Raw genomic sequence first — 25,437 nt, 5'->3', positions numbered from 1 at the left:
ACAACCAATTGATGTAGCTGTCCTGGCGATCCTCTTAAATTACGACCCGTGAATTTCATCTTTTGTTTTGCCAAATTGTTTGCCCATCTATCTTGCACTTCAATTATTTTTCTAATTGCTTCGTTTGTGATGTGTTCTTTATTCTTGCTGATGCAAATTTCAAACTATCATCAATGTGACAACAGACAAATCTCGCAGAAACTGCCATATTTAAAATTTTAGGAGCAATCGAAGTAAAAGTGTTTTTCCTTTCAATAAAATTTAATGCCAAGTAGCTGTTAAAATTCTTTGTTAACTATTTGTCTGTGGTTGAATAAAATTTTAATTGGTAAGGTTTATTGTTAGTGATGCGTTGTTAGAATTTCTGAAGTTTGGTGATTAAAAATACACTCGCCAATAAAATTGTCTCACAAGCTAACGAAAGAAGCCTACACAAGAAAACTCTAAGAGAGAAGTTTTCAACCTTCTTTGCTCTCGCTTAGCCTACCCTTGCCGACTGTATCAAGCTAAGTGTACCTTCATCCGTTATTTCAGCTAAAATGGTGGCTGTTTAATGTACTCTGTATTTTCTTTATTAAATGTAACTTTCATAAACAAACCAAGACTGAGTCCTAATGTATTTCAGGCTCATTCCTTAAAAGTTCAAGAAGTGTCAAGTTTCTTGATCAGTGCATGAAAAACAGACGCAAGGTTCGAGACAACAAAATTACAGTAATAGGTGAAGAGATAAATGTTTTTGAAAGTCGACCCAGCTGCAAACTCAATTCAATGCCCAGAGAAAACTCGCACCGGCCAATCTCCTCTTTCGAATCAGCAAGTTGTACAATCCCCTATCCTTGTTATTCCAATCAAGCCTTTCAACCCCCCTCCTCGCCGGAACCAACACAGAGTGACTATTTGTAACAAATTTTCTTTTAAAAGCCCTAGACTACGCAATAAACCGCAGTCCAATGGGTATTTTAATGAAACAATGATAATAATACACGCATAGTTCTTGGTACAAAAAGCGATGGAGACTATTTGGGTTACAACTGTTGTTATTTTTGAATGACTGTAAGTAATTGGACTACGTAGCCTAGTTTAAATTATTTCAAAACATTAATTTTTTGTGTCGGTGTAGTAACCATGCTTTCTTTTTGTGTTTGCTTTGTACCTTCATTTTCGTCTCTAGCACGCAGTAAAGTTCATCATGTCGTTTTCTTGTTTGTTCCCCTTTATTTACAGTATCATTGTTATGGCCGAGTTGAACTGCAATTGCATAAACTGACTAAAATGATTCAGAATGAAAGACCTTGAATATCAAGTATCATTTAACGTTCGAGCAAAGATAAAAAAAAAATTACAAACAGTATAGCAGAAAGCAATAAACGATACCGAATGGTTGGTTATGAGTTGTACTGTTATATAAATGACAACAATTGATTGAATCTTGAATCAGCACCTATAAACCTGGTAAGATCATTATCGATGGTGATAATTTATGAATAATCTACTACAACCAGAGATGGGCAAGATCACCAGTATTGGTGATCTTGAAGATCAAGATCACCAAGAATAGGTGATCTTGAAGATCAAGATCACCAAACTATGTGATCTTGAAGATCAAGATCAAGATCGTGATCTTGAAGATCAAGATCACTTTCAAGATCACTTTTTGTGTACCTGAATAAAATAAAGTTTTTGATCAATGATGTTGCGAAAAATAATTACTATAAGCAACCTGGGTAAAGGTATATAGTTGGTATTGCTAACTTTTACTTTTAACCACTCGATCGCTGGCCTAAGAATTGTAATAAGTTAGTGACTGTTGCTATTAAGCCTATCAATTGTTGACGTAGTTTGCGTAGAATCGCAACGTCACACCCAAGGCCGAGGTTAATTACAGCAGTACTGAAAAAGCCGCAAAATTTGCAATTAGTTTTATACTTTTTATTTATAATAAATAAATAAAAATAAACTTTGAACTGCATCATTTTTTACCAAATTTTTATCTGATTCATGTGGGATTTTTTATACGTGTTACTAAGTAGTTTTAACTTTCACTGTATTATGTTAAAGTTTATTGCATCATTTACGCATCTAGCAACATTGATACTGTAGTCTGCTATCAAAAAAGTTCAGAGGTTTGCGGTCAGACAAACCGCTCCATACTCAGACCCTAAACAAGTCTTGGTCTGGTTGATTATCACTAGTCTTATTCTTGTCAAACAGTGTTTGACAAACAAACTCCAAAACAAACAATAGATATCGGTTTGAAAAAAAAATTATGCTTAAAACCACTGTTTCTTTTGGGCTGTGTTGCAAGTGATATCGATATATGTCCATTTTGCCCCAATCATTCATCGTTTGTTTTGCCCCAAACAAGCTACCTAAGAAAGTCTGCAATTATAAGAAAAACTAAAATATGTAAAAAAAAACTAATTTTATTAGAGGAAATTGATTCATTGTCCACCAATGTTCAAAATTTAAAAAAAGCAGAAATTTTCAAAGTACACCTAAATTTCACCACATTTTAGTAGACAAGTTTTTACAACACAGTAGCCCACGGAGAAAGCTATTTCGACCTCTTTGCCGCCGAGCGCGGCATAAAAGTTTCAAACTTTTTGTGTGAAATATTCATTTAAGTACTGTAGTTTTAAAAGATAGAGAAAAAATGACTATTATTATTTGAAGCTTTTTTCAAAAAGGCAGTGTCCGTTTTTCCCCGCATGTCTGTTTGCCTTCCCTTGTATTGAATTAACAAAACGAACTGATCGCAGTTTGGTGGCAAGTAATCCTGCTGTAGAAAATTTTCGTTCTGCCTCCACTGAGTTGGTGGGATGCTCAATGAAGCATTGAAAAGCTGCTCCAGTTTGCTTGGTCTTTATCCAGTAGCTTCCAGTAATCTAATCTCTTGCTTTATCATGGTTTGGAGCCGGCTTCTATCATTAAACTCTGTGCCGGACAGTATGGGTGAGTGTGTGAAATGCCTAATATGTGCTTAAAGCCTTTCAGAGAGGCTATTAGCTGACTTCGAGCTGACTCGAAGACTATAGCCTAGGTCAGGGGTCACCAACCTTTTTTGCATGCGGGCCACTTTGGTACTTAGGAGAGCTGTGGCGGGCCGCACTAATAAAATTTTAGGTAGGTTGACTCTTATGCTAGAAAAGAACGCATTTCGTACCCAGCATCCAACGTTACATGTTCTTAAATCTTAGAATACCGCAGCAACAAAATTAGTCGAACAACGCTACTGCCAAGCCAAGCTCCTCAACACTTTTGACTTTTTTAACATTGCCTAATAAACGAGGCCACTTGTTTTGCGCACGTATAGTGAGGCGAGCGGTTTCATCAGAATATTCATCGCCAAGCAAAGAGTGGTGTTGTCACTTCGCTTCACAAAAGATATCTAGCCATTAACAGTTTCAGTAAACAAGGAAATGTTTGACACATTGCAATACAGGCAACAATAGTGACCTGCAAACATATCAGCGAAAAATAGGCTCTAATAACAGGGAGAAAGAAATCAGGCACCATGAAACAAACGCTTGTGGAAATCACCGAAAAAACGTTTCTATCGTAACTTATGAACAGTGTTCCCGATAAAAAAGCAATGAGTTGATTTTTCATCCTTTTTTGTGAAAGTGTATAAACCGTCTTTCCTTGATTATTAGTCAAATGTCACTTGCGGTGCTTATCAGCATGGCAAGAATTGTTGATTAACAACATTTTGCAGTAGCCTACTAAGCTAAATATTTTCATAATACAACCAGAAAAAGTCTTTAAATTTATATATAATATTTTTCCAATTCATTATACATATAAATTGAGTTGGCACACCGACCTATTTTGCCAACAAAACTTGCATAAAGGAACACTGCTCGTGAGACCCAATAACGATGAAACCCACACTAAGTGTTTACAGGACATTTACAAACTTAAAATAAGCAAACCTTTGCTCACAGACATTTTCGAAATTCAAAAACAGACGTTTTAATTAATCAACCACTGGGACAAAGTGGCTGGACATTGCATTGGAATAACTTTAAGCAACTCCCACCTTGCACTATAATGTGATTGGTCGGTCGGTGGAATCGTAAGTTATGCAAAGCGAAAATATGCTTTTCGGAAAGTATTTTTTGCCTTCATGCTCTTTAACTTCTCAAGAAAAGTATTTTTGGTTATACTTGTGCGCTAGTACTGTCTGCGGGCCGCACAAAACAGCGTGGCGGGCCGCCAGTTGGTGACCCCTGGCCTAGGTCATTTCGCTGCTTCCTGTTGTCTGTTGAATCGCATCTGTGATCGCAGTGTACTGTATGTTATCGCAATAGGCGCAAATAAAAACACTTCTTATTATTTAACCGCTGTGAACCAGCTGGATTTGGTTATTCTTATCCTGACTTTTTGCTTAAAAAAAAACGGAATTTTTACTCAAAAAAAAAAAAAAAACGGAAATCAGAAATCAAACAACCACTAAGTCTCGGGAATTCCAGAAACCGGGATCCCGTTTCTCAAACCCTAGCTAGAAGAAACAAATATATTCAAAGACTTTATATTTGAATATGCAATCAAAACATACGCTCCGGTGATGCTATTGTGATGAGTATAAGTTGACCTATTTAAAAAGGAAGAAGATGTTCTACCGTGGCGTTGTATAGTAGGGTGTACCATTTTGCAAAAAGTTTTTAAAAATTATTGCGGCTATGTAGTACGGGTTTCCACTTTTGTTAAAAAGTATTTTGGTAGAGTTTCAGAATTTTCCCGCCAAAACTGTGGTTCTGCCGCCATTTTGAAAAAATGGCGTCCAGATAAGATATTATGAAAGTCTACAGCCTTAAACTGGCGTAATGTGATCATATAATATGTCGATTACGAAGTTTTTGGGGTCGCAGAACTCGAATTTGGAGTTAAAAACACTCTACGGCAACAATTTTGCAAAGTGAATTTTGACATATAGATGTGACCACACTGTTTTGGACTGCAGATTTACATGAAAAGAGCATCTTATTGTCATTTTAACCTTGAAATGCATGTAGGCTATGCATAAACTTTTCTAGTCGGTGTGAATATATCAATCAGTATGAGGGAAAATTTAACATGTACTTTCTCGTGTACTTTCACATCCGATGAAAATCTACTGACTAGTCCACAGTATAGCTTATAGCCTGTACTTAGTTACTAATCTACCTGCTTATTAACTGATGGACGGCAACAGAGTACCCCACGGCAGACCAAAAAGTTCGAAAAGCCGAAGTGAACTCTCCCAACTGGGTAAATGCTTTACTTCTACACGATGAAGATCATCATTAGCTCAGTGACTCGAATAGTAGCTAGTGATCGTACGCAAGTTACAAGGTTCAGATCAGTAATGCCACTGAATGAGACGGCCGGTGAAGCACATCGCTCACTGGCACAAAAACCAAAAAAAAAGGTCTTCCTCATTGGGAACACTAGCGAAAGACTAGGTGTTCCAAAGCTTCCTAAAAGCTCTGACGTTCTTGCTAGGCTGCTGTTCCTCAGAGACGAAAGTCACAGAACGATCAACCAATCCATCGTGATAGCAAGGGAGGAAATTCCCCTGGTATGGAAACATCATTTTGGCGTGGGTTAGGTATTTGGTAAGAAAAACGAGAAACAATCTGGAACAGAGAAGTAATCGTGAAAGGTTATTGTTAAAAATGCGGATACTAGACCGGCATCTGAAGAATTTGTATGAAACTTGGTATCAACTAGAACTTGATTCTAGGCGTAAGAGGAATAATAGTGATTCATTAAAAAAACGTTTGCGTGATATGGAAGAAAAGCTCAAGGATCCTCTGAATTTATGTAAGACTACTTCGCGATCAATTCTCATGCATTCCGGTATTATTGACTGGGAGACAGATTTGATACATCTGAAAAATTAGCTCCAGAGAGATCAAGTACTGTAGGTTGTGCATTGGGCAGAGATGCTCTGTAGAAGAGACGGGACTGAGCTAGAAAAAAACGACACAGTGCAGCTGGTGAAAGGAAACAGAAAGAGGATGTTGCTGACAATCTGAAAACCGTGAAGTTGGACTTAAGTACAGATGAAGAAACAGAAAGTGACAGTGACAACTGGAAAACTCTTGAATGGAAAAGAAAATTGGTATTATGTCGCCTAGCCTATACCTTCAACATCTGATCGACTTGGATGAGCTATCGGCAAAGAACAATGTTCGCTATGTGGCTCAAGCATCCGGCATACAAGTCGAAGATACTAATATCAGTCACAACAGCTCATAGACTGGCTAATAAGACTATAGGTCCTCTCATTCCCAAATTAATTATCAGAGATAAGTTCCAGGCCCCTGATTTGGCAATAATTCACTGGGCCGGTAAGATTCTGAAAATGAGAGGAAATGTTTCATCAGAACAGTGCTGTGTATATGTATCTGGCGTTAGTTTTGATGATGAAGGTAATGCAGAAATAAAAGCTTCTGGGAGTGCATGAGATACCAGACGGCACCAGATCATCCCAGGAACAGGCCGTTATAAAATTGGTGGAAGACTGGAGAGAGAAAAGTGTCATTGATGGTAGGTATTTGATACGACTGCCGTCAATTCAGGGAAGTGGCAAGGTACTTGTAGGCTACATTGCTGGAGGCAACAATTGGGAAAGCAATTTGGAACTTATTGGTCAAGAGTGGCAACAATATGCCAGTATCAGAATGGAAAAATTTCAGTGATTATAAGAAACTAAACTAAGCAAATTCGTTTTGAAGGTAAGGATGGTCAACGATATTGTGGAACGCGGGATTAAGCTAATCACTCATTTTATTGACAGGTGTTCTGACGAAAGCCACCGGCAAGCTCTCTTGCTTGTCGTGCAAAGGCACAGAGAACAGTTCTCAAATTACAAAATTACAAAATTACAATTTTCTTTAACAAACTCAATTGTTAAAGAAATTCGTCAAAAATTCAGTAAATTGAGTGTTTGCATAACTCTGATAGGCTATTGTGTTGATGAAATACTGGGAATTGAAATCAATCAGGACTGAAGCATAAGGAATAGCATGCAGAAGAAACAGCGATGGATCGTGTTTGAGAGTGATTAACTCAATTTGTTTGTAAATGAATCGTGTTGTTATTTCAACAGTTTGACAATATTTCAGGAATGCTCATTCTGGGGTGAGGTATTCTTGGTCAGGTTGTGTCCATGTCTGCAAAATTTCACCATAAATTTCAAGTGGTAAAATTTCACTTTGCAAAATTGTTGTCGTAGAGTGTTTTTGACTTCAGATTCGTGATCTGCGACCCCAAAAACCCCGTAATCGACATATTATATGATCACATTACGCCAGTTTAAGGCTGCAGATTTTCATAATATCTCATCTGGCCGCCATTTTGAAAAAATGGCGGCAGAACCACAGTTTTGGCGGGAAAATTCTGAAACTCTACCAAAATACTTTTTAAGAAAAGTGGAAACCTGTAATACATAGCCGCAATAATTTCTAAAAACTTTTTGCAAAATGGTACACCCTATTGTATAGTAATAGCACAAAGTAACATCTCTGAAGAGAAAACATAATCAACTTGACATTGTTGATTTCGATATGAGGAACTGTTTAACATCCAACCTGAAAATTATTGAAATAATTTTTATGTTTTTGCGTCATAAATGCCAAACCTTAAACAACCAGCAGCAAAATATTAAAAACAACGTGTTTACCAGATCATCCTGGGACAAGGATGCATCAAAATAGCTTTTAAACTTATTGTAAATGCCGTAATCTACGTATTTCACCACCCTGAGAAACTATAGCCTTGATAAAGGGTAAACCAACGGGCTATAGTTCCAACCGCAATGCAAAATATTGATAAGACTATAAACCGGAAATTGTAGAATTAAAAACATTGGCCCAAAACAATGTTAATGTTGAAAATTTATGTAAAAGTAATTGAGTAGGCTGCAAGAAAAAAAACTTTGCTGCAGTGTTTGTATAGTTGAAGAAAAACATTAGACCTATGCCCTTTTGTCATTTTATATCTTGTATGAGTAGAAATAAAAGTTGTAAATCAGCTTGTAACATTGCTTCAAATAGTCTATGCTAGTTAGATTTGAATGAAATAAAGAGAACAAAGCTCAGAATTTGTTAGTCAGTGAATAGTATTGTTGAAAACTTTGTAATTTATTTCATCAATGAAAACTGCACCACCAACCTTAAGATGGAGGGCTTGCAATGACACCTTGTATCCAATTAGCAATGGATAGATCAATCTTCGCAAACACTGTGTAAGACACGCTTCGTCCACACTCATTGTTGGATAGGCCGTAGGACACTAACCCAAGAGAGTAATATTTCTTTGTTCTCGGGAGTTTTTGCATGAACGATCCGCCGGAGTCTCCTTTGCACGTGGCACCTTGGTTTCCTTCACTGCAACAATGGACGTAGAAAAGATGCATTTGCTAGAAAACATTTTCAAACATTCTGCTAATTTAATTTGGTCTTGAATATTTCGTTTGTTTCAACTGTTTCGGTCTGTACTAAATTGTTTGAAAGTTTTATGTTATCCAACGTACAGTACAAAGTAGATAGGAAACCACTCTATTTATTGTTTATTAATCAAAAATATTGTATTTTTATCTGCATATGGTACAATTTCGAAATTTTATTTTGTCGGTATTTTCTCTGATGATACGCCTTATTATGGTGCGCGAAAAGGCAGTGAGGAAATAAAACAACGAGTATTTTTCTACTTTTTTCGCATTCATCATGAAAACGTTGCAGCTATTGAAAGACAAAATAAGAATCTTGATCAACAGTTGAACATCCACCGTTTCCAGTGCCGTGTTCAAGTTTACCTATTTTTTACAGAAACCTTTCATTATATCAAAGTTATTTATCATGAAAAAGTGGTTTATTTTATTTGCTATATCTCAGCAGAAGTTACACTTTGTTTTTGTTGGTGGTGGTTTAAGCAAATATTTAAAGTGCTGTGCATGTTCATTCAAAATGAAATTATCAAGATGAGGCAATTTAAAATCTGACCTGTCTCCGGCACAAAACATTTTGTCAGATAACTCCTTATATCTTGAATCAAAGTTGCTGATGGAGTGAGCTTTTGCCACACGTCGAAATTCTTTCCAACATGTATTGTTGTTCACTGCAGGAATTTGAGTGTGGAGAAGCACGTAGGAAATATAAAAGTAATCATACTGCCCCCACCCTGCAATCCATCCCGAAGAATTTCCAGGTTTCAGCTAAAACATCAACTTTTTGTCAGCGCTCAAACCAAATGCAGTTGCTACTTTCCTAAAACCTTTAACAAGCTGTTTCACCAATGTTAAAATCGTAAGGTTCTAATTCAAATAAAAATGACAAAACTTTACAGCATATTTCAATTTTTGTTTCATTTGCTAATTTTATGTTGTTGTAAATTTTTTCTTACATTTAGGTATATAGGTTATTAGCTTACTACATTCGCGGGCTTTATTAATACAGTAACAATTTGGTAACACCCTTGGGATACGCTAATGGCGACAGACTAGTTTTCCTACATTTTTAACCCTCCGTCGGGCGCAACTGATCTGTCAGGCACTAAGGCTGACGTAATTTCGGATATCTTACGCTCTGATTGGCCGAGCGGAAACTGCTTCTGTACAGAGAACGAAATGTTAAGATTTTACCTTTGCTTTTCTTGTCTGAGACTTCCTACTTTCGTATGTCGTAACAAAGCGTTGCCATAATTATACAATATAACTTTGTTGTATATTTTACTGCGGTTTCTGTTAGGCTCATTGCGCCCGATAGTGCAGTTTTTCTACATATACCTATGTCTACTTCTAATTTATGCTTACTCTATAATTTATGTAGGCTTTTAAAGTAAAATGGCGAGTAATAGACTGATTGGACTTGATGACGCAGTGTATCTGTTGGAAAATTCCGATGATGAGGAAGAAGATTTTGAGGACAGCAGCGATACTGACTCAGAAGATGATGTACAAGAAAGAAATGAGGATTCTGAAACGGAACAGGAAGATTCCAGCGATGAAGAAACAGACGAAGACGATTCAGTAGCTGGAACCAATTACTTTATTGGGAAGGATAAAACTACTAAATGGTACAAAGATCCATTTCAAGTCAGTTTAAGAACAAGGCCTCACAACCTCATCAGACATCTACCAGGGCCAATAGGAGACGCAAGGCTGGCAAAATCTGCAGCAGAATGTTGGAAGTTGTTCTTTACAGACGACATCTTAGACACTGTGGTGACTTGTACCAATCAGTACATAAATTTTATCAAAAATAAATATGCCAGGGAACGGGATGTAAAACTTACAGATGCAATTGAAATTTGTGCTTTCATAGGACTCCTTTATTTAGCTGGGGCCTACAGAGCCAACAGACAGAGTTTGGAAGAGCTCTGGGGAACAGAAGGAGATGGAGTGGAAAAATTCGGTCTGTTCATGAACATCAAGAGATTCAAATTCCTGCTGCGTTGCATGCGGTTTGATGATCGTGATACTAGGATAGCTAGAAAAGCTGAAGACAGGCTTGCTCCAATACGAGAAATCTTCACAGAATTTGTAAACAACTGCCAGAAAAACTACTCTCTTGGAGAATACACAACAATAGATGAGATGCTGGCAGGATTTTGCGGAAGATGTGGATTCCGTCAGTATATACCATCGAAACCGAATAAGTATGGCATAAAAATATACGCTCTTGTAGACGCAAAGATGTATTACTCACATGGTTTGGAGATATATGCTGGCAAACAGCCTGATGGACCATACAATATTAGCAACAAACCGACAGATGTAGTAAGGAGATTGACTGCATGTATATCCGGTTCAGGCCGTAACATTACAGCAGATAACTGGTTTACAGACATAGACCTTGTGCAGGAACTGAAGGAGAAAAAGTTGTCTAATGTGGGTACACTGAAAAGAAACAAAAGGCAGCTGCCAACTGAATTTTCTATCTCGAAAGGAAGGGAAGTGCTCTCAAGAGTGTTTGGCTTTCAGAAAGACACCACGTTGGTGTCATATGTTCCCAAGCGCAACAAAACAGTCATTCTTGTGTCTACTTTTCATGTAGACAAAGGAATTGACCCTGACTCAGGAGAGCAGAAAAAGCCATCTGTAATCACGTTTTACAATGCAACAAAAGGTGGTGTGGACACTGCAGATCAAATGTGTGCAACATACAATGTAGCTCGAAACATAAAGCGATGGCCCATGGTAGTGTTTTTTACCATGCTCAATGTAGCTGGAATTAACAGTCAAGTCATTTATCTGGGGAATGGTTTAGGAACTGTAAGAAGAAGGATATTTTTGAAGATGCTCTCCAAAGAACTTGTTGCAGGAGAACTAGCCAGACGAAGCGTGAAAACAGTGGGAATGCGACTGAACCTTCAAACAAGACTGCAAAAATTTCGCCCGTCCAACGGAGAACAGGTAGAAAGTGAAGGTGCAGGAAACACTGCAGGTTCGATGCCTAAAAGAAGAAGATGCTCTCCATGTACCACAGACAACGGTCGAAGAAGGCTTTCAAGATACGAATGCAAGAAATGCCACATTGCACTTTGTTTGGAGCATGCGGTTTTGGTTTGTCAGTCCTGCTTTGAAAACGAGCCAAAGGAGTGAAACAATCTGCCAGATGCATAACATTTTGAAAATTATTCTCAGACACTTTTTCTTTCGTTAAAAACATAATAAAAGGATAAAACCACCTCAAACGATTTGTATTTTTAAAGCATAACAACTAACTATCGGCATATATGAGCGCGCTCATTTCGAATCCTTATTTTAAACAATGATTTTTAACTTGTGTCTGACAGGCACATTGCGTCCGTACGTGTGACTAATTACATTGCGCCTGACGGAGGGTTAAGGATTATCCTACTTGTTGTAAGCTACATATCATCTGATATACTCTCCCACTGAAGTAGGGCAATGGGTTTAACGACCATACTTCAATTGCAGCAAATAATTCAGTTGTATAAGTTGATATGTCGGCCAAAACATTTTTCAACTTTTTACAGGGTGGAAATGGTAACACAGGTCAACAATTTGAAACCAACTTTCTGGTGCATAATCAAAAAATTGTTTTTGGGGTAAAGTTGGTCGCTGAGTTTGAAAATGAGTTTACTCTAACAGAAAAAGTCCTGAGGTTTATTTGACCTGTTAGACTAGATCCATTCAGAAATTTCAAACGGTGTGTATAGGTTGCCCAAAATAAGCATGATGTCTTTTCGATTTTGTCTTTTCGATTTTCGGTTCGTATTAAACCAATGAGACTGTTGCCTGATAAGTATTTGTCAAACCTACTGTCGTTAGGCAGAATTGACCAATCAGAAAGCAATAAACGATTCACACTTCTCCCAAGAGGAGGAAACTTCTTGACGTTTGACAGCATTCCATCATACGACACTTGTGTTCTATGTTTGGAGATTCTCGTGGGTTTTGTTTCGAGAAGGCACTTCATAAATAACAAGTGTCGTATGATGGAATGTTCACCACAAAAGTTTACCACACACACAAAAGTTCACCCACAAACCCCACCAAACCATATATTGCTGGAAAAAGGAGGAAACAAGCTATCCAAAACTATTTACTTTGTTAGGCTGGGGCAATTCATTAAGGGTTTATACCATTTTGAATTTGTACATAAAATCAACCGCTTGTCTCTATTGCAGCCCTAAAACCTCGAAAATGGCTAAAGGTAGGGACTTCAAACTGCATGGTGATCTAGTAGGGCAGTGGTTCCCAACCGGGGAGGAATTCCCCACTAGGGGGGAATTTTGCAATTTTTAGGGGGGAATTTGGTTTTAAGATTGGAAACCTTTTTAAGCCTAGTAAGTTGGCCTACACTAGAGAGTTAATTTGGAAATTATTATTAGATTAACTCCAGATTATTTAAGCAACTGATGTAGACCTACCATCACGTAGTAGACCAGACCATCACGTAGACCTACTTATTTTTCATGCAAATACTCGATCGTTTTCAAGAGGAAACGTAACCAAGCGAGTGTTTGAACTCAGAGACGAGCTTAAATTATTTTTTGACCTTTAAATAAAATTGGAATTTATTGCATTGCTGAATGATGACAGATGGATTAGATTCCTTGCTTATTTGGTTGATTTGTTTGGTCCATTGAATGGACTAAATCTGAAAATGCAAGGAAAAACACACCAATGTACGGTATATATCCAATCGCCATATCTGTTCAAAGCAGATTGCGCATCAACATGAGTTATCTGTATGTATGGGCCATTGACATATTGATACCATGTGAATTTACAAGTTGTACTGCTTTCATGCTGGCTCAAGGCAGGTTGGAGGAGAGTGATTGATTTATGTCACTGTCATTAGGAGATTGTGTTAAGGTAGGCTACTAGAAGGCTCTGCTGTCCTGAATCGCGGGGGACTACGTTTTGTCTGGCCTCTACCTTTCGACCAACCTGGCTTGGGTGGCCCTTCCAGCAACAGATGCCAGTACTGCTCAGCGTTTAAAGATGTTTTGGAAACTTTCACCTACAAGCTTGATAATTGAAAGAAAAAAGTTAGAATGAACAATTGAACATGTTATCATATTTAAAGAATTATCAGGGGTGCTGGTTGTTGACGGCAAAGAACAAGTTCTTCCAGAGTTGGAAAAACAATTGATTTTGCAACATCTCGCAGCATTTGAACTAGAATTCATTCGATATTTTCCTGAAATTTATGACAATGAGCTTCATTTCATACGAAATTCATTCACATTGTTGATGGAAAACCTTCACGATAAATTACAAGATGAATTTTTAGAACTCAAAACGGATTTTTGTGCAAGAGACTTGTTCAGAGAAAAATCAATCACTGGATTTTGGCCATTAATGTGTAATTCCAATCCCAAAGTGGCAGAGAAAGCTATTCGAAGTATCCTCCCGTTTGCTTCCACTTATTTATGCGAGTCAGGTTTTTCAACTCTTGCAAATGAAAACAAAACAGATTAGACGTGCAGAATGATATTCGTTGTGCTCTTTCCAATACTCTTCCACCACATGCATGAGTTGTCGAAACAAAAAAATCACATGCTTCACACAGCCTGTTAAAGTGTTAAATGCACTGACTCTTATATTTTGAGTGTAGCCTATTCTTTGATCAAAATACGTTTCAGCAACGTTCTTCGTTAATTAAATTATTTTAGTATGAAAAGGAATATTAGGCCTAATTAAGTTACCGCCTAAAAAGTTTATTACTAGCAAAAGTTTAATTTATCTTCCAAGACTTAGATTAAAATATTAATATAAAGGAGTTTTTAACAAACTAAATTTATAGGGGGGAATTTAGATTGGAATATCGACTAAAAGGGTCCACCGGATAAAAAAGGTTGGGAACCACTGTAGTAGGGTATCCTAGCCATAAATTGTTAGAGGGGATTTCTTTTAACTCTTTTATTTTTTTAAATATAAAAAAATTCATAATTGCTATGCATCGAGAGCAAATTTGACCTCAGGATTTGGTAATAAAATATTTACTACTCTAAATATTGAAACAAAACTCAATTATTATGTCCGTAAGGGCCTACTGTAGGCTACATCTGTTAAAAATTTTAGCCAATTCTGACAAGTAGTTTTCTAGAAGAAACATTTTTAGTGCACAAAAACATGATTTTGAGTAAATCGCATTTGAAAAATAGAATTAGGTAAATTTATGCCTTTGACTTTAAATGTGACTGTTTTTCTTTTATGTCCATTTACAACAACTAAAATATACATAATGAACAAAATACTGAGTTTACACATATACACCCCTTTTGAAAAGGTGGCGCTATTTAGCTTATTCATTAGGTAGACACTTTAACAAGCAGATTTCTAATAAGTTAATTTTCTAATAAGATTTCTAATAAGTTATAGAAGGGGTGGGAGTCAAACTCACGTCAATGAAATGACTACCACCGGCCTAACCCTCTGCGCAAGGTCAACCAATGGCAAAGCGATGATTTAATTTAGCTAGAATTTACGTTTTTCCTTTGTTCTTCCTAAACGCAACCTTGATGACGTCATGAACAGCGTAGCTTCTGATTGGTTAATGGTTCGTGGTTTATTAGAAATCTGCTTGTTAAAGTGGCTACCTATTCATTATTAGATTTTGTAAGGGAAAATACAAAACATCTTGCAACTAACATTTTCACAAAAATGCAAATTTTTGTTAACATTTTAAACTGAGGTGCGTTCAGAAAACCTTCCGTTTGAAGCCTAATGAGGCCAAATAGGTAAAAACTGACTGCATATTCGAAATCTACGATAAATTTCCAATATATATCAATAGAATAAAAAAAAAATTGAAAAATGTTTTTTCTAAGTAGAACTGCCCCCTTAAGCGAAATAGATTTTTGTACATTTCGTAACGAAAAACTACAATGGCAAAGTTGATAGAAAACAGAAGAAAACAAAACAAAAATGTCTCAAACGTAAACGTTTGAAAGCATTTGCAACCTGAACAAAAGTAATGTTGCTTCTCAAGTATTATTGTTATTTTTTATCTTCTCCAACGTAGACTACCGGTACTACAACAGTTTCTTTAACTTTGCTACGTGTTGTTTCTTTCTGTATTAATTTATAGAATCAATCTACCCTTCTAGTTCTATAACACCAAACGGTACGTAATCCTTAGGAAAATACTGCTGTTAAATTTTTAGCTTAAATTTAGCCTATGGTTTTTAGGTTTATTTGTAGCATATTCAACGCGGAGATCACAAAATGTGATGATGGAAGATGGAATGGAAGATGGAAGATATTTCTGAGATGGAATGGAAGATGGAATGGAAGACTTCTAAGATGGAATGGAAAAAATCTCAGGATGGAAGATGGAAAAAACGTCTTCCATTCCATCCCATACCCTGGCTGCAGTGAAAAACAAAAGATTTGACACGGAAAAACGGACTTCATTTTTGGATTCCTCACCTTCGACCCCCCTCAAAACCCCTCTTATTTTTGTTGCACTAAAAATTGTGTTGACCAGTGTAATGGAAAACTCTGACAAATTTATCTTATGAAAATCTGGAAAGGACGATAGCTTCAGTCTTCAAATTTTTCAAAACATATTGATGCAGTCTGTATTAAGTCTATTAAACGCATGACTGAATCTATCTAGCCCACTACACGTCATTCTTCGTGACCGAAAGTGGTTATAGGTGAATTGTTCGTAAACAGTTGTTCGTAAAACAATTGTTCGTAAACAGTTGTTCGTAAAATTATTTCTTCGTAAAACAATTCTTCATAAATCATTTCTTCGTATAGCCCACATCAATTGTTCGCATAGTGAATTGTTCTGAATTTTTTTTTAGTTGTTACTCAGGGGCACCGGAAGCGGGGGGCAAGGGTGGCATCATGGAGGGACAGGGGGGCAATGGTGCCCATTTAAAGTCATGTAAGCTACTGCACATTTTGCAATATAACAATTTCTGCTATTCGCTTTTAGCCTAATTATAACACAGGCCAACAAAAAAACTTTGGCACAAATAAAGGTGAGAGTCGTTTTAAAGTACTTCAAGGCGCGTGATTCCGAAAATGCACTTAGTATTTTCGAATTGCTCTAGTTTTCGAGATATTCGACAATGAAAATATTTTTGAAATCGTTAATCAAAAGCTTTCAATCAAAAGCTCAAAATAATATTTACAGCACAAATTCTGCAACACAGTAGGTTACATCATTATAACATAGCATGATGCCCTTTTTTGTATACCGGACACTTGTAGGCTATCATTATTCGATAGTGAGCTGATAGATGAGCATTATCGCTATATCTTATCTTAAACGTTTTAAAAAAATTGGCCTTTCAGCAACAAAAGTGCCCTTTTTCATAATCCTACCCCCTCCAGTCAACAATTGTTTCGGCGCACCTGTTGTTACTCGTGCAGGACATTTTCTTTGAAAATGCTCAAATTTCCAATAAGTAGTTTCTTGCCGTTGTGCGTTAAGTGCACTATAATCTTTGTAATAAAGCTGGCCACCATACAAAAGTTTTGGCTTTCCTTTTTCACTGCCATTCTGAATCAGGGACTCTACACTCTGTCTGCTCGTCTACAGCACGTCACATCTAGCTCATCTCTAGCATATACGCTGCCCTGTAACTGTTTTACGAACAATTAGTATTACCGTCAATTGCATGCACGGAGAAATGCTTTACGAACAATTGTGTTACGAAGAATTAATTTTACGAACAATTGTTTACGAACAAATTATTGTTTTACGAACAACTGTTCACGAAAAAAACGTCGGACACCACCGAAAGTATAGCGTTTGAGTGCAGAGCAGTTATGGTAGGGCTACCATATGTCCTCTTTTAAGAGGATTTGTCCTCTTTTTTCAAGAAAAATGAATTGTCCTCCGAGGACACTAAAAAATGGTCAAATGTCCTCTTTTTTGACAGTTTTGGTTTTCATGCTTATATTTTCAACGGGATTATATTGCTTGATGACGTTTCAGCGACGGCTTGTAGGCTATTTGTTTTCTAAACATTTTGTATACCAATGTTACATGTTGATTTATAAATTTTACAAGAAATTGGCGCATTTTATGAAACTGTTGTTGAACATTCATTGCCTGGTTCACTATGAGATATTAAAAAGCATTTCAAAGGCCATGCTCACACTTTCATAAAAAGTTATTCTTTTAGGCTACCTACATACGTTTTATATCGATACAACGCTGGTAGACGTTATTGATTACCAACTCAGTTTGGTTCGTTTGGTACTTGAACAAATCGAAACGAATGTCTAAAAGTGCAATGTGTGTAACACCTAACCTACAGCAAAAGAAATCATGGCATGGATAGGCCTACAGCTTTGCAAGGAAAGGAACAGTAATGTGCAGCCTACTGTTTTAGTCATATTTCTTGAAAATAATTTAACAATTTCGTTAAGGCTGACAATTCCTTATTGAAAAAAGTTAAGGCTTGACCTGGAGGTCGTGCCTGATTTGTCACATTTTGCAGATTTTTGTGATATTGCTGTCTGCTGAAAGTGTCTAAAAATTAGGCATTTTTTCATTTTTTGCTGACTCTTAAAAATGTAAAATCATTTGTTGTCTTAAGGAAGCACTAGAAATAAGAAAAAAATAAGTTAAACGTTCAGTCAATCTGTTTTCTTGTTTTTTGGTAAGTTTTGTTGCGTAGGCCTATACAGTAATGATCTAAAAACATGTAAAAGATTCTTCAAGCGTAAAATTCTACTTGCTGGCAAAACGTGTCCTCTTTTTAGCCGATGAAAATATGGTAGGCCTAAGTTATGGTCACTACGAAAGCAAGAGTGTTGACAGGAGGTTCAGGACCTAGTGACCGAGCCTAAAATAATTTGGAGCCCTGGAACCATTCAGAGGACAGAGAACCTGAAGAAAACATCAAGTATTCTTTTTTTTAGAGTATTTGCATTTTTTTTACTTAATTTAAATTTTTCCCTCCAATTGCGAAAACTATCATCTGACTATTATCAGTAGGCTACTATTTACATATACAAATGGGTTAAATTACTTTCAATAACGCGTATTTGTAAAGACATTTTATAATATGCACCGTTTCAGGGGAATTACAGAGTGGAAGCAATTTTTGCATTTCTTTGTACATCTGTGCAATTGCATTGCATATCTGTGCACGCTCTGCACAGATATCTCAATGTTGTATTGGTATAGGCGTTAGCTCTGTAGACCAAAACTATTTAATGACTTCAAAGTTCTTTGATATTTTTACTCGTTTCTGATAAATTGCCAACATCAGCAGGATTGAAGGTATTGAGCAGAAAACCAGCACACATGCCGCTTCGCTGTCCGCATAACAGGAAAGTAGACACTGGGGATAAGGGCGTGGGGGAGCAATCACCCACACAAATTTTTGTTTTGCCCTCCTAAAAATATGTTTTTAAAACTATTCAAACGTTTTAATAACATTATGACATTGTATTACATGTTAAATAACGTTTCATAAATTTATGGCTGCATTCAGAAGCTTTATTTTTAAGCACACTCTATATTTCAAGCATTAAAATATATTTGTCCCTCAACAGTTGTTTCCCTCTGTTTCCCCCCTGAGGTGAAACAGCCTGTTAAGGTTTTTAGTGATCTAGTAACTAATTTTGATGTAACTTAAGTTTCAAATATTTTTTCTGCTCCACCACAGAAGGATTTTAATATATTATTTGTTGAAGGTTTGTATGGTGTTTTATAGTTTGAGAACATCTGTCTAGTTGGCCCAACCTTTTTCCATAGTGTATAACTGCATAATGCACAGTTTACCTTACACATCATACACCGAAATAGACCACTTTAATTGCTAAGTATAGTTAAATTTATTAGCAATGTGCTTACAATAGGCTACTTCAGGTATTGCATGATTTTCTTAGTATTTTTAAGGGCTTATAGAATTTCTGCAATGCCTACAAGCGTGATGTCATTAAATAAACGTCTGAAACTCTGCGTGCCCAATGCCGCCTACTTGGTTAATAACTTGTGAATGAGCGAGCAAGAAAACTTTGCAAAAAGGGAGAAAAAGCATGGGTCCGCTCCAGGGATATCTAAAGAAGGGGATACGAAAGCTTTTATTACGTCTGACAATAGAAGGGCTTTTGTTTATCGTAAATAATCTGTATTTATCGTAAAATGACAATTGGCACCGATAGCAGTTTAATAAATCTTGTTATGATAACTTGCATTGCGCTATTAGCATCAGGCCTGAATATTCACAGCATGCTCATGATTGCTTGTTAATTCAACTATCCATATGCTTGCTTTACATGTAGCCTAGGCTACTGCAAAGGCTTTGTTAAAAAAAAACAGCTTACTGGTAACTTTTCAACTATCTTTGTAAACAAGTATTCTTTAAATATGCTCTACGTAACATTTTTCTAACTGTCTTCTGTAGCTTACTGTATCAGCTGCACTACAAGACTTTCTGCAATTTTGAAAAGAACCACATGTTTAAAGCACTACAAACTACCGCCCTGGTTGTGTCACGAGAATAAGGCAATCGCTGCGAGCCTTCATATCCCCTTCTCTAGATATCCCTGGTCCGCTCCTGACTGACTAGATCAAGTTAACTGCTTCATCTGCTTCACTTTATTGTAAAGGCTTGTTATGTTGGGTAACGACTAGAACATCACACAACTAAGGCGAAAGAGAAAATTGGAAAAAGAAAACTAATTGGAAAATAGTTAAAACATCGCACTCTCGAGTTTTTGGCGCTAAAAGTAACTACTTTCAATTCTCTCATTTTCGCAAACCATCATTTTTCCCGATTAGTTTTCTTTTTCAATTTTCTCTTTCGCCTTAGTTGTGCGATGTTCTAGTCGTTACCGTTATGTGAACCTATAGCGGTGTTTCCCTTTGACCTATCTGTGATATGTCTTTTTCGTGTCTACACCCGAATATTTTGCCACTATTGTTTCGTTTTACACGTGTGCATTTCGGAACATTCACATAGGTTTTATACTGGTATTGGTGAAAACACCAATATTATGAAACAGGAAACACAGAAAAATGTTTTTTAACACAACTTTCTAAAACAGACTAAGTTACAAAGAATTTGATAAAAAAAAACCAAAAGAGGTCCAAAAGTTAACATTTTTCCAGAAAAAAATAAGTTGTGGCATGAAAACCTGATGTGACAGGCAAAAACTAATGCCAGATTCTGAATCAACGCCCTCAAATTAGCTTTGATCAATTGCCAATTTCAATTCAACCAACTTTGAAAGAAAACTTCATCTCAATTACCAAATCGAAATGTTCCGGCTTTGAGGGTAGACAGATAGGACGAATATGTCTTCCCATGACCACTGTCTTGTCCAGCCTCAACAATGCGAAGTCGTAGTTAAACGTACGGATGTTGTAGCTAGGGTGGCGAATCACTTCTACGACTTTGAACAAACTGCAATACATTGTGGACAATGAGACAATTCAAGCTAAACTATGCACATAGTTTATAAATACATCAAATATAGTTACTTCTCTGCAAAATAGTTTTGGGAAAGAGTTTGCTTTTTTATACCAAAGACAGGCAAGACACAACAATACCACAGGGTTGAGCATTACAACAATATATTTTTTACATATTTACAAATAGTTTAACATTCAAACGTTTTCGGCTTAACTTAAGCCCTCATCAGAAATCTGCAAATATTTATAAAATACAATAATTTTCAACTTCTTAAAAGTAGCTACCGTAACTGACTAACCAAAAAACTAATTATAAGTTCTTAAGCATCAAGTAACACGCAATGATTGAAAGCAATAGTGTGGAAAACATACAGACAGACGGAAAACAAATTGCATTAGGAAAAAGGCAACTGCATGATTAAGTTACAAAGGAATTTGCACCACGGGGTACGTGATACAACTAGTAAATGTTGAGAAAAATAGAGGCGCCACACGCAAATAATTGTTTGTTTAAATTTGGGTTGTAGCGTTTGATTAACAGCGCTTCCTGAATTTTTGTGTCAAATTGAGATTTGCCTTGGCGTAAAATTATAAATGAGTCAGTAGAGAATTTTCGATCTGTGCAAAAAGAACACTCCATGATATGGTCTTTGATGGCACTTTTCTTTAAGTCCCTAAAGTTCAGATGCTCCGTACTCTCGTGGTCAAATGTCTGGTGGACATACCGATGTACTGTACGTCAATGCCGAATCACACGGACGTGTAACACTGTATACGACATTTGAGCAGAGAGACGAAGGCGTCTGGGACTTTAGTTGAAAATACGAACTAATTTTAAATGTTTTATAAATAGAAAAAACGTCCACATCAAATTTAACCTCTACAGCCTGTTTCATGTTAAAAGGAGGCTCATCAGAAGGTCCTTCTTCAAATAGAATTTATTATATTTAATTTACAAATATTGTGTTGGGATGACTACTTGATGACAGAGGTGGGCATCTGCTACTTTAAAAGTAGCGCACTACGCACTACTGCCCCCGCTACAAATCTATAAAGTTACCCCTACTCGGGTCAAAGTACTGCGCGGTACCAATATTTTGCTTGTTACTTTTTTCTTAACTTAAACTGACACAGGAAGCACTGTGTGACGTTAAAACGACCTTGAAAACAATGATTTAATTCGTTTACACTGCCATTTCAACGTCTTTATAGAAATCACTATCTAATTGAAGTTTATTGTCACGCATCATTCAAAAACCGGGCATTTTAAAATGTGAGTCGTTGAGTCCGGCGCGCTTTGGATTAAGCACCTCTTTTCCATCGGAGAAAAATCTTTCCACAGAAACATTAAAATGGGGATGAGACATTATTAATCGGCAATAGGATAACTTGAGGACTTGCTTCTGTCAGAAAAACGGCTTCCACAATTAACCTTTCTTTCCGTTCCGACGTTTCATGCGATGGCAACAACACACCAAAAAATTCATCCTCGGAGTCGATAACTGGTGTTGGTGTCACTCTTGTCGGTAGCAACTTGGATTGATGTTTCTGGCAATAGTCGAATAATTTCTGCTTTGATTTTTTCACGCATTGTTTCATAAAAAAAATCTCCAAAAACGATTCATTTTTTCACATTGGAAAGTAGCGCGAGTGCCACTGAAAGAAATGTAATGCCTTTCTGCAACCGCTACATTAAAAAGTTGCGCCGCTACTGCTGCCTCCACTCCTACAAAAATGTAGCGGTGCTATTGCTACAACTAACAAAAAAATAGAGTATCGGTGCTACAAAAGTAGCGCCCACCTCTACTTGATGAGCTGTTCTAAGGTTGGCATTTTCCTAGACTTTTGCAATGCTTTCTTATTTGGATTAGTTGGTTGGCCCCTGGAACATTTACTTTCGAACTGTAAAATGTCCGTCAAAATTAAGTCACGCAAAGCCAAAGCAAAATCATGATGTTGTTAATAGTGTTTCTAAAGTGGTTAATTATTGTAATTTATTGAATACAATTGTGATTATCTAAGTAGGCTACGATCACCTTCCATCTTTCCCGCTCTTTCTGTTGTGCGCTCCCAACCATACAAATGTGTCATTGGCCGGACGAAGGCCAGTAGGCCCATAATATGCCGTGTTTGTGAGGCAATGGCCAGCTGTCAGTACGTACCTGTGTAGAAAATAAGATGAGTTTGCTTCCCACGAAACCTTTTATAGAGTCTTCTAAATATGCTTGATAAGCGGAAACCTTCATAAACTAATTCGTTTGAATTGACAATCATAGTTTGTAAAAATTTAACACAAATTGAATGCAATTTAGCAATTTTAGTTGAGCAGGCCATCGCACCCTACCCTAAGAAGGGCCGTAGGCATTTTTCTCCAGAGCAGTAGGCCTATACTGTTTATAATCATGAAATTAAGGGCTATATTCGAAGGGACGCCACTTCGCAATCGACGGCACAAGTGTCTTGCCAAAGACACAGCCAGCACATGCTCTTGAGCGTTGTCGAACCGGCGCCCAATCAAACCAACGCTCTCACCACTTGGCTATGCAACCGGAAGTATTTAAGTACAGTATATCAAATATCAATAAAAAATGAAATAAAAAAACTAACCGAAATAGATTATCTCTTGAATTAAAGCACTGGAGATAAAATCAGTAACCTTTCAACACAAGATCCGTTTGAGGAATCCAGAGAAATTAAAAGGTTGTTGGAAAGTAGAATTTAATTTTTAAACGCTTGATTTTTATCAATAACAATAAAATAAAAATCTTACTCTGAACTGATCAAAGCTCCTCCGCAAAATGAAGACCGCGTACCTAGGTTTGGGTTTCGACCAAAGTTTAGGAAAGCCATCCACGGCCATTCATGGGGCATTGTCTCGACTCCTCGAGCAATGTGAGGAACAAAGAACTTGCCTTGGTTCTTCTCGCCGCAAACTGAAATTACACAAAACAACAAGCACTTAGAAACTTTAACAAGACTGGAGAGGTATCCGCTGTGTATATATTAGCTTTTACGTTTTCAATTTGTAAGTAGGCCTACTGTACTAGATGTCACACTTTTGAAGCCCGCTTGGCTCCAAATTAGGGCTTCACAAAGTTCATTCGAGTCTGTAAAAGCTTGAAGGGGTCTGTAAATGGATCGATGTTAGGATAAAACAATAAAATCTAAACATTTAAAAGTACCAGTGTCAAATAGTTCGTTAAAGTCACTCTTTGCAGACATAGTACCTTGAATAATGTGGCGATTAAAACATTTGGATACCAATGAGGCAATTTTGTTTATAGCAATTAGATTATAACCCTTTCATTCATGAATTTTTTAAGCGAGGGATATGTATTTTTCTTTTCGAAATGTAAGACTTACTGCATAAGAAATAATATTTCGTAACTGGATTTAAGTCACGATGACATTATAATGTATTTGCAAATGTTGTTTATGAATAACTCCATGAAGAAAAAGATAAAATAATTTGAGATATATTTAAAAGTTTAGATGCTTTCGTACAAGTCACGAAAGTGTTCCGATATTGGATATGATTTTGCAAAGCGATGTTTTGCTTTATCAAGCATAATTCAAGGTTGTGCCTTGAAGCGGGTTCTGTGAATATACGCTGATGAACAGACAACAACTATTTTGCTTGTCAGCAAACAAAACACAATTTTCAATGAGTCCAGCGTATGTCATCTGCTAGTGCCAGTGTGAAACTGCTTTTCTTTGCTGTTTGACCTTGAAAAGCAGGAAGGTAATTTTTTTTATTTTTTTATTTCACAAGTAGCCTTAGTGAGTTTTGGCCTACATAGTATTGAAATATTATGAAATTATTCTAATATGTGGGGCAGGGATTCATAGTATAGGGATTGCCAACTCGGCTGAAAATCTGACAAGCGGAGTGTAAAAGTGTTGCCAAATAGTTTTTAAATTTTTAACCCTTTAAGGGATATAATATTTCTAAGAAAGTTTTTTTCCAAATAAATATGTTTTGTAGTTTAAAATGGCAACTTAAATTGAATTTAAGAATTTTTTTAAAATTTGTTTGTTTGTTTATTATAAAACGGTATGGTACATATGTGTACCATTGTCCCTTAGGGGAAATTTTATTGATAACTCTTTTGATGATAGTTGCTTCATATGAGGAGCCCTATTGTTTTTCATAAGCACTTTCGCTTTACAGTCTTGTGATTTTAAGATTTTACCCACACGACTATTCAATGTTAGGTATTTAGGGGGTCAACCCAGCCCCATATTCACCCCTTTTATTATGAAAATGTTGTTTCCACGCAATATAACTTGATGATGGAAATCATAAATTACCACAATCATAGAGAACCAACTTCCAAGTGTAATGGTGACAGTTCAGTAAAGTTAGCCACACTCATGGTACAATGAGGAGCGACTTAGTACGATTTACAAAGCACAGGTGGACATTGCACTCAACACATATAGGGGGTCAACTCAGCCCCATATTCACCACTTTTATTATGAAAGTGTTGTTTCCATGCAAAATAACATGATAATGGAAATCAGAAATTCCCACATTCATACAGAAACATCTTCCAAGTGAAATGGTGACAGTTCAGTACAG

At 36.7% G+C, this 25,437-nt stretch overlaps 1 protein-coding gene across 1 annotated transcript in view; it reads right to left on the bottom strand.

Annotated features, from left to right (window-relative positions):
• Nucleotides 1–690: 690 nt before the first annotated feature.
• Nucleotides 691–25,437, bottom strand: part of LOC145766608 (mannan-binding lectin serine protease 1-like) — a 60,355-nt gene continuing 35,608 nt past the window's right edge. Inside the window, exons 10-15 of the mRNA XM_082578323.1 lie at nucleotides 23,626–23,788; nucleotides 22,892–23,017; nucleotides 20,694–20,847; nucleotides 8,991–9,202; nucleotides 8,161–8,375; nucleotides 691–1,248 (exon numbers count right to left, since the gene is read on the bottom strand). Of these exons, the coding sequence (XP_082434449.1) occupies nucleotides 8,162–8,375; nucleotides 8,991–9,202; nucleotides 20,694–20,847; nucleotides 22,892–23,017; nucleotides 23,626–23,788 (869 nt within the window). The 3' untranslated portion in view covers nucleotides 691–1,248; nucleotide 8,161. The remainder of the gene's footprint in view (nucleotides 1,249–8,160; nucleotides 8,376–8,990; nucleotides 9,203–20,693; nucleotides 20,848–22,891; nucleotides 23,018–23,625; nucleotides 23,789–25,437) is intronic.

The sequence above is a fragment of the Aplidium turbinatum genome, chromosome 3, assembly GCF_918807975.1.
Source record: "Aplidium turbinatum chromosome 3, kaAplTurb1.1, whole genome shotgun sequence".
Lineage (NCBI taxonomy): Eukaryota > Metazoa > Chordata > Ascidiacea > Aplousobranchia > Polyclinidae > Aplidium > Aplidium turbinatum.
Note: the sequence above shows the minus strand (reverse complement) of the source record. Positions and strands in the feature narration are given on the sequence as shown.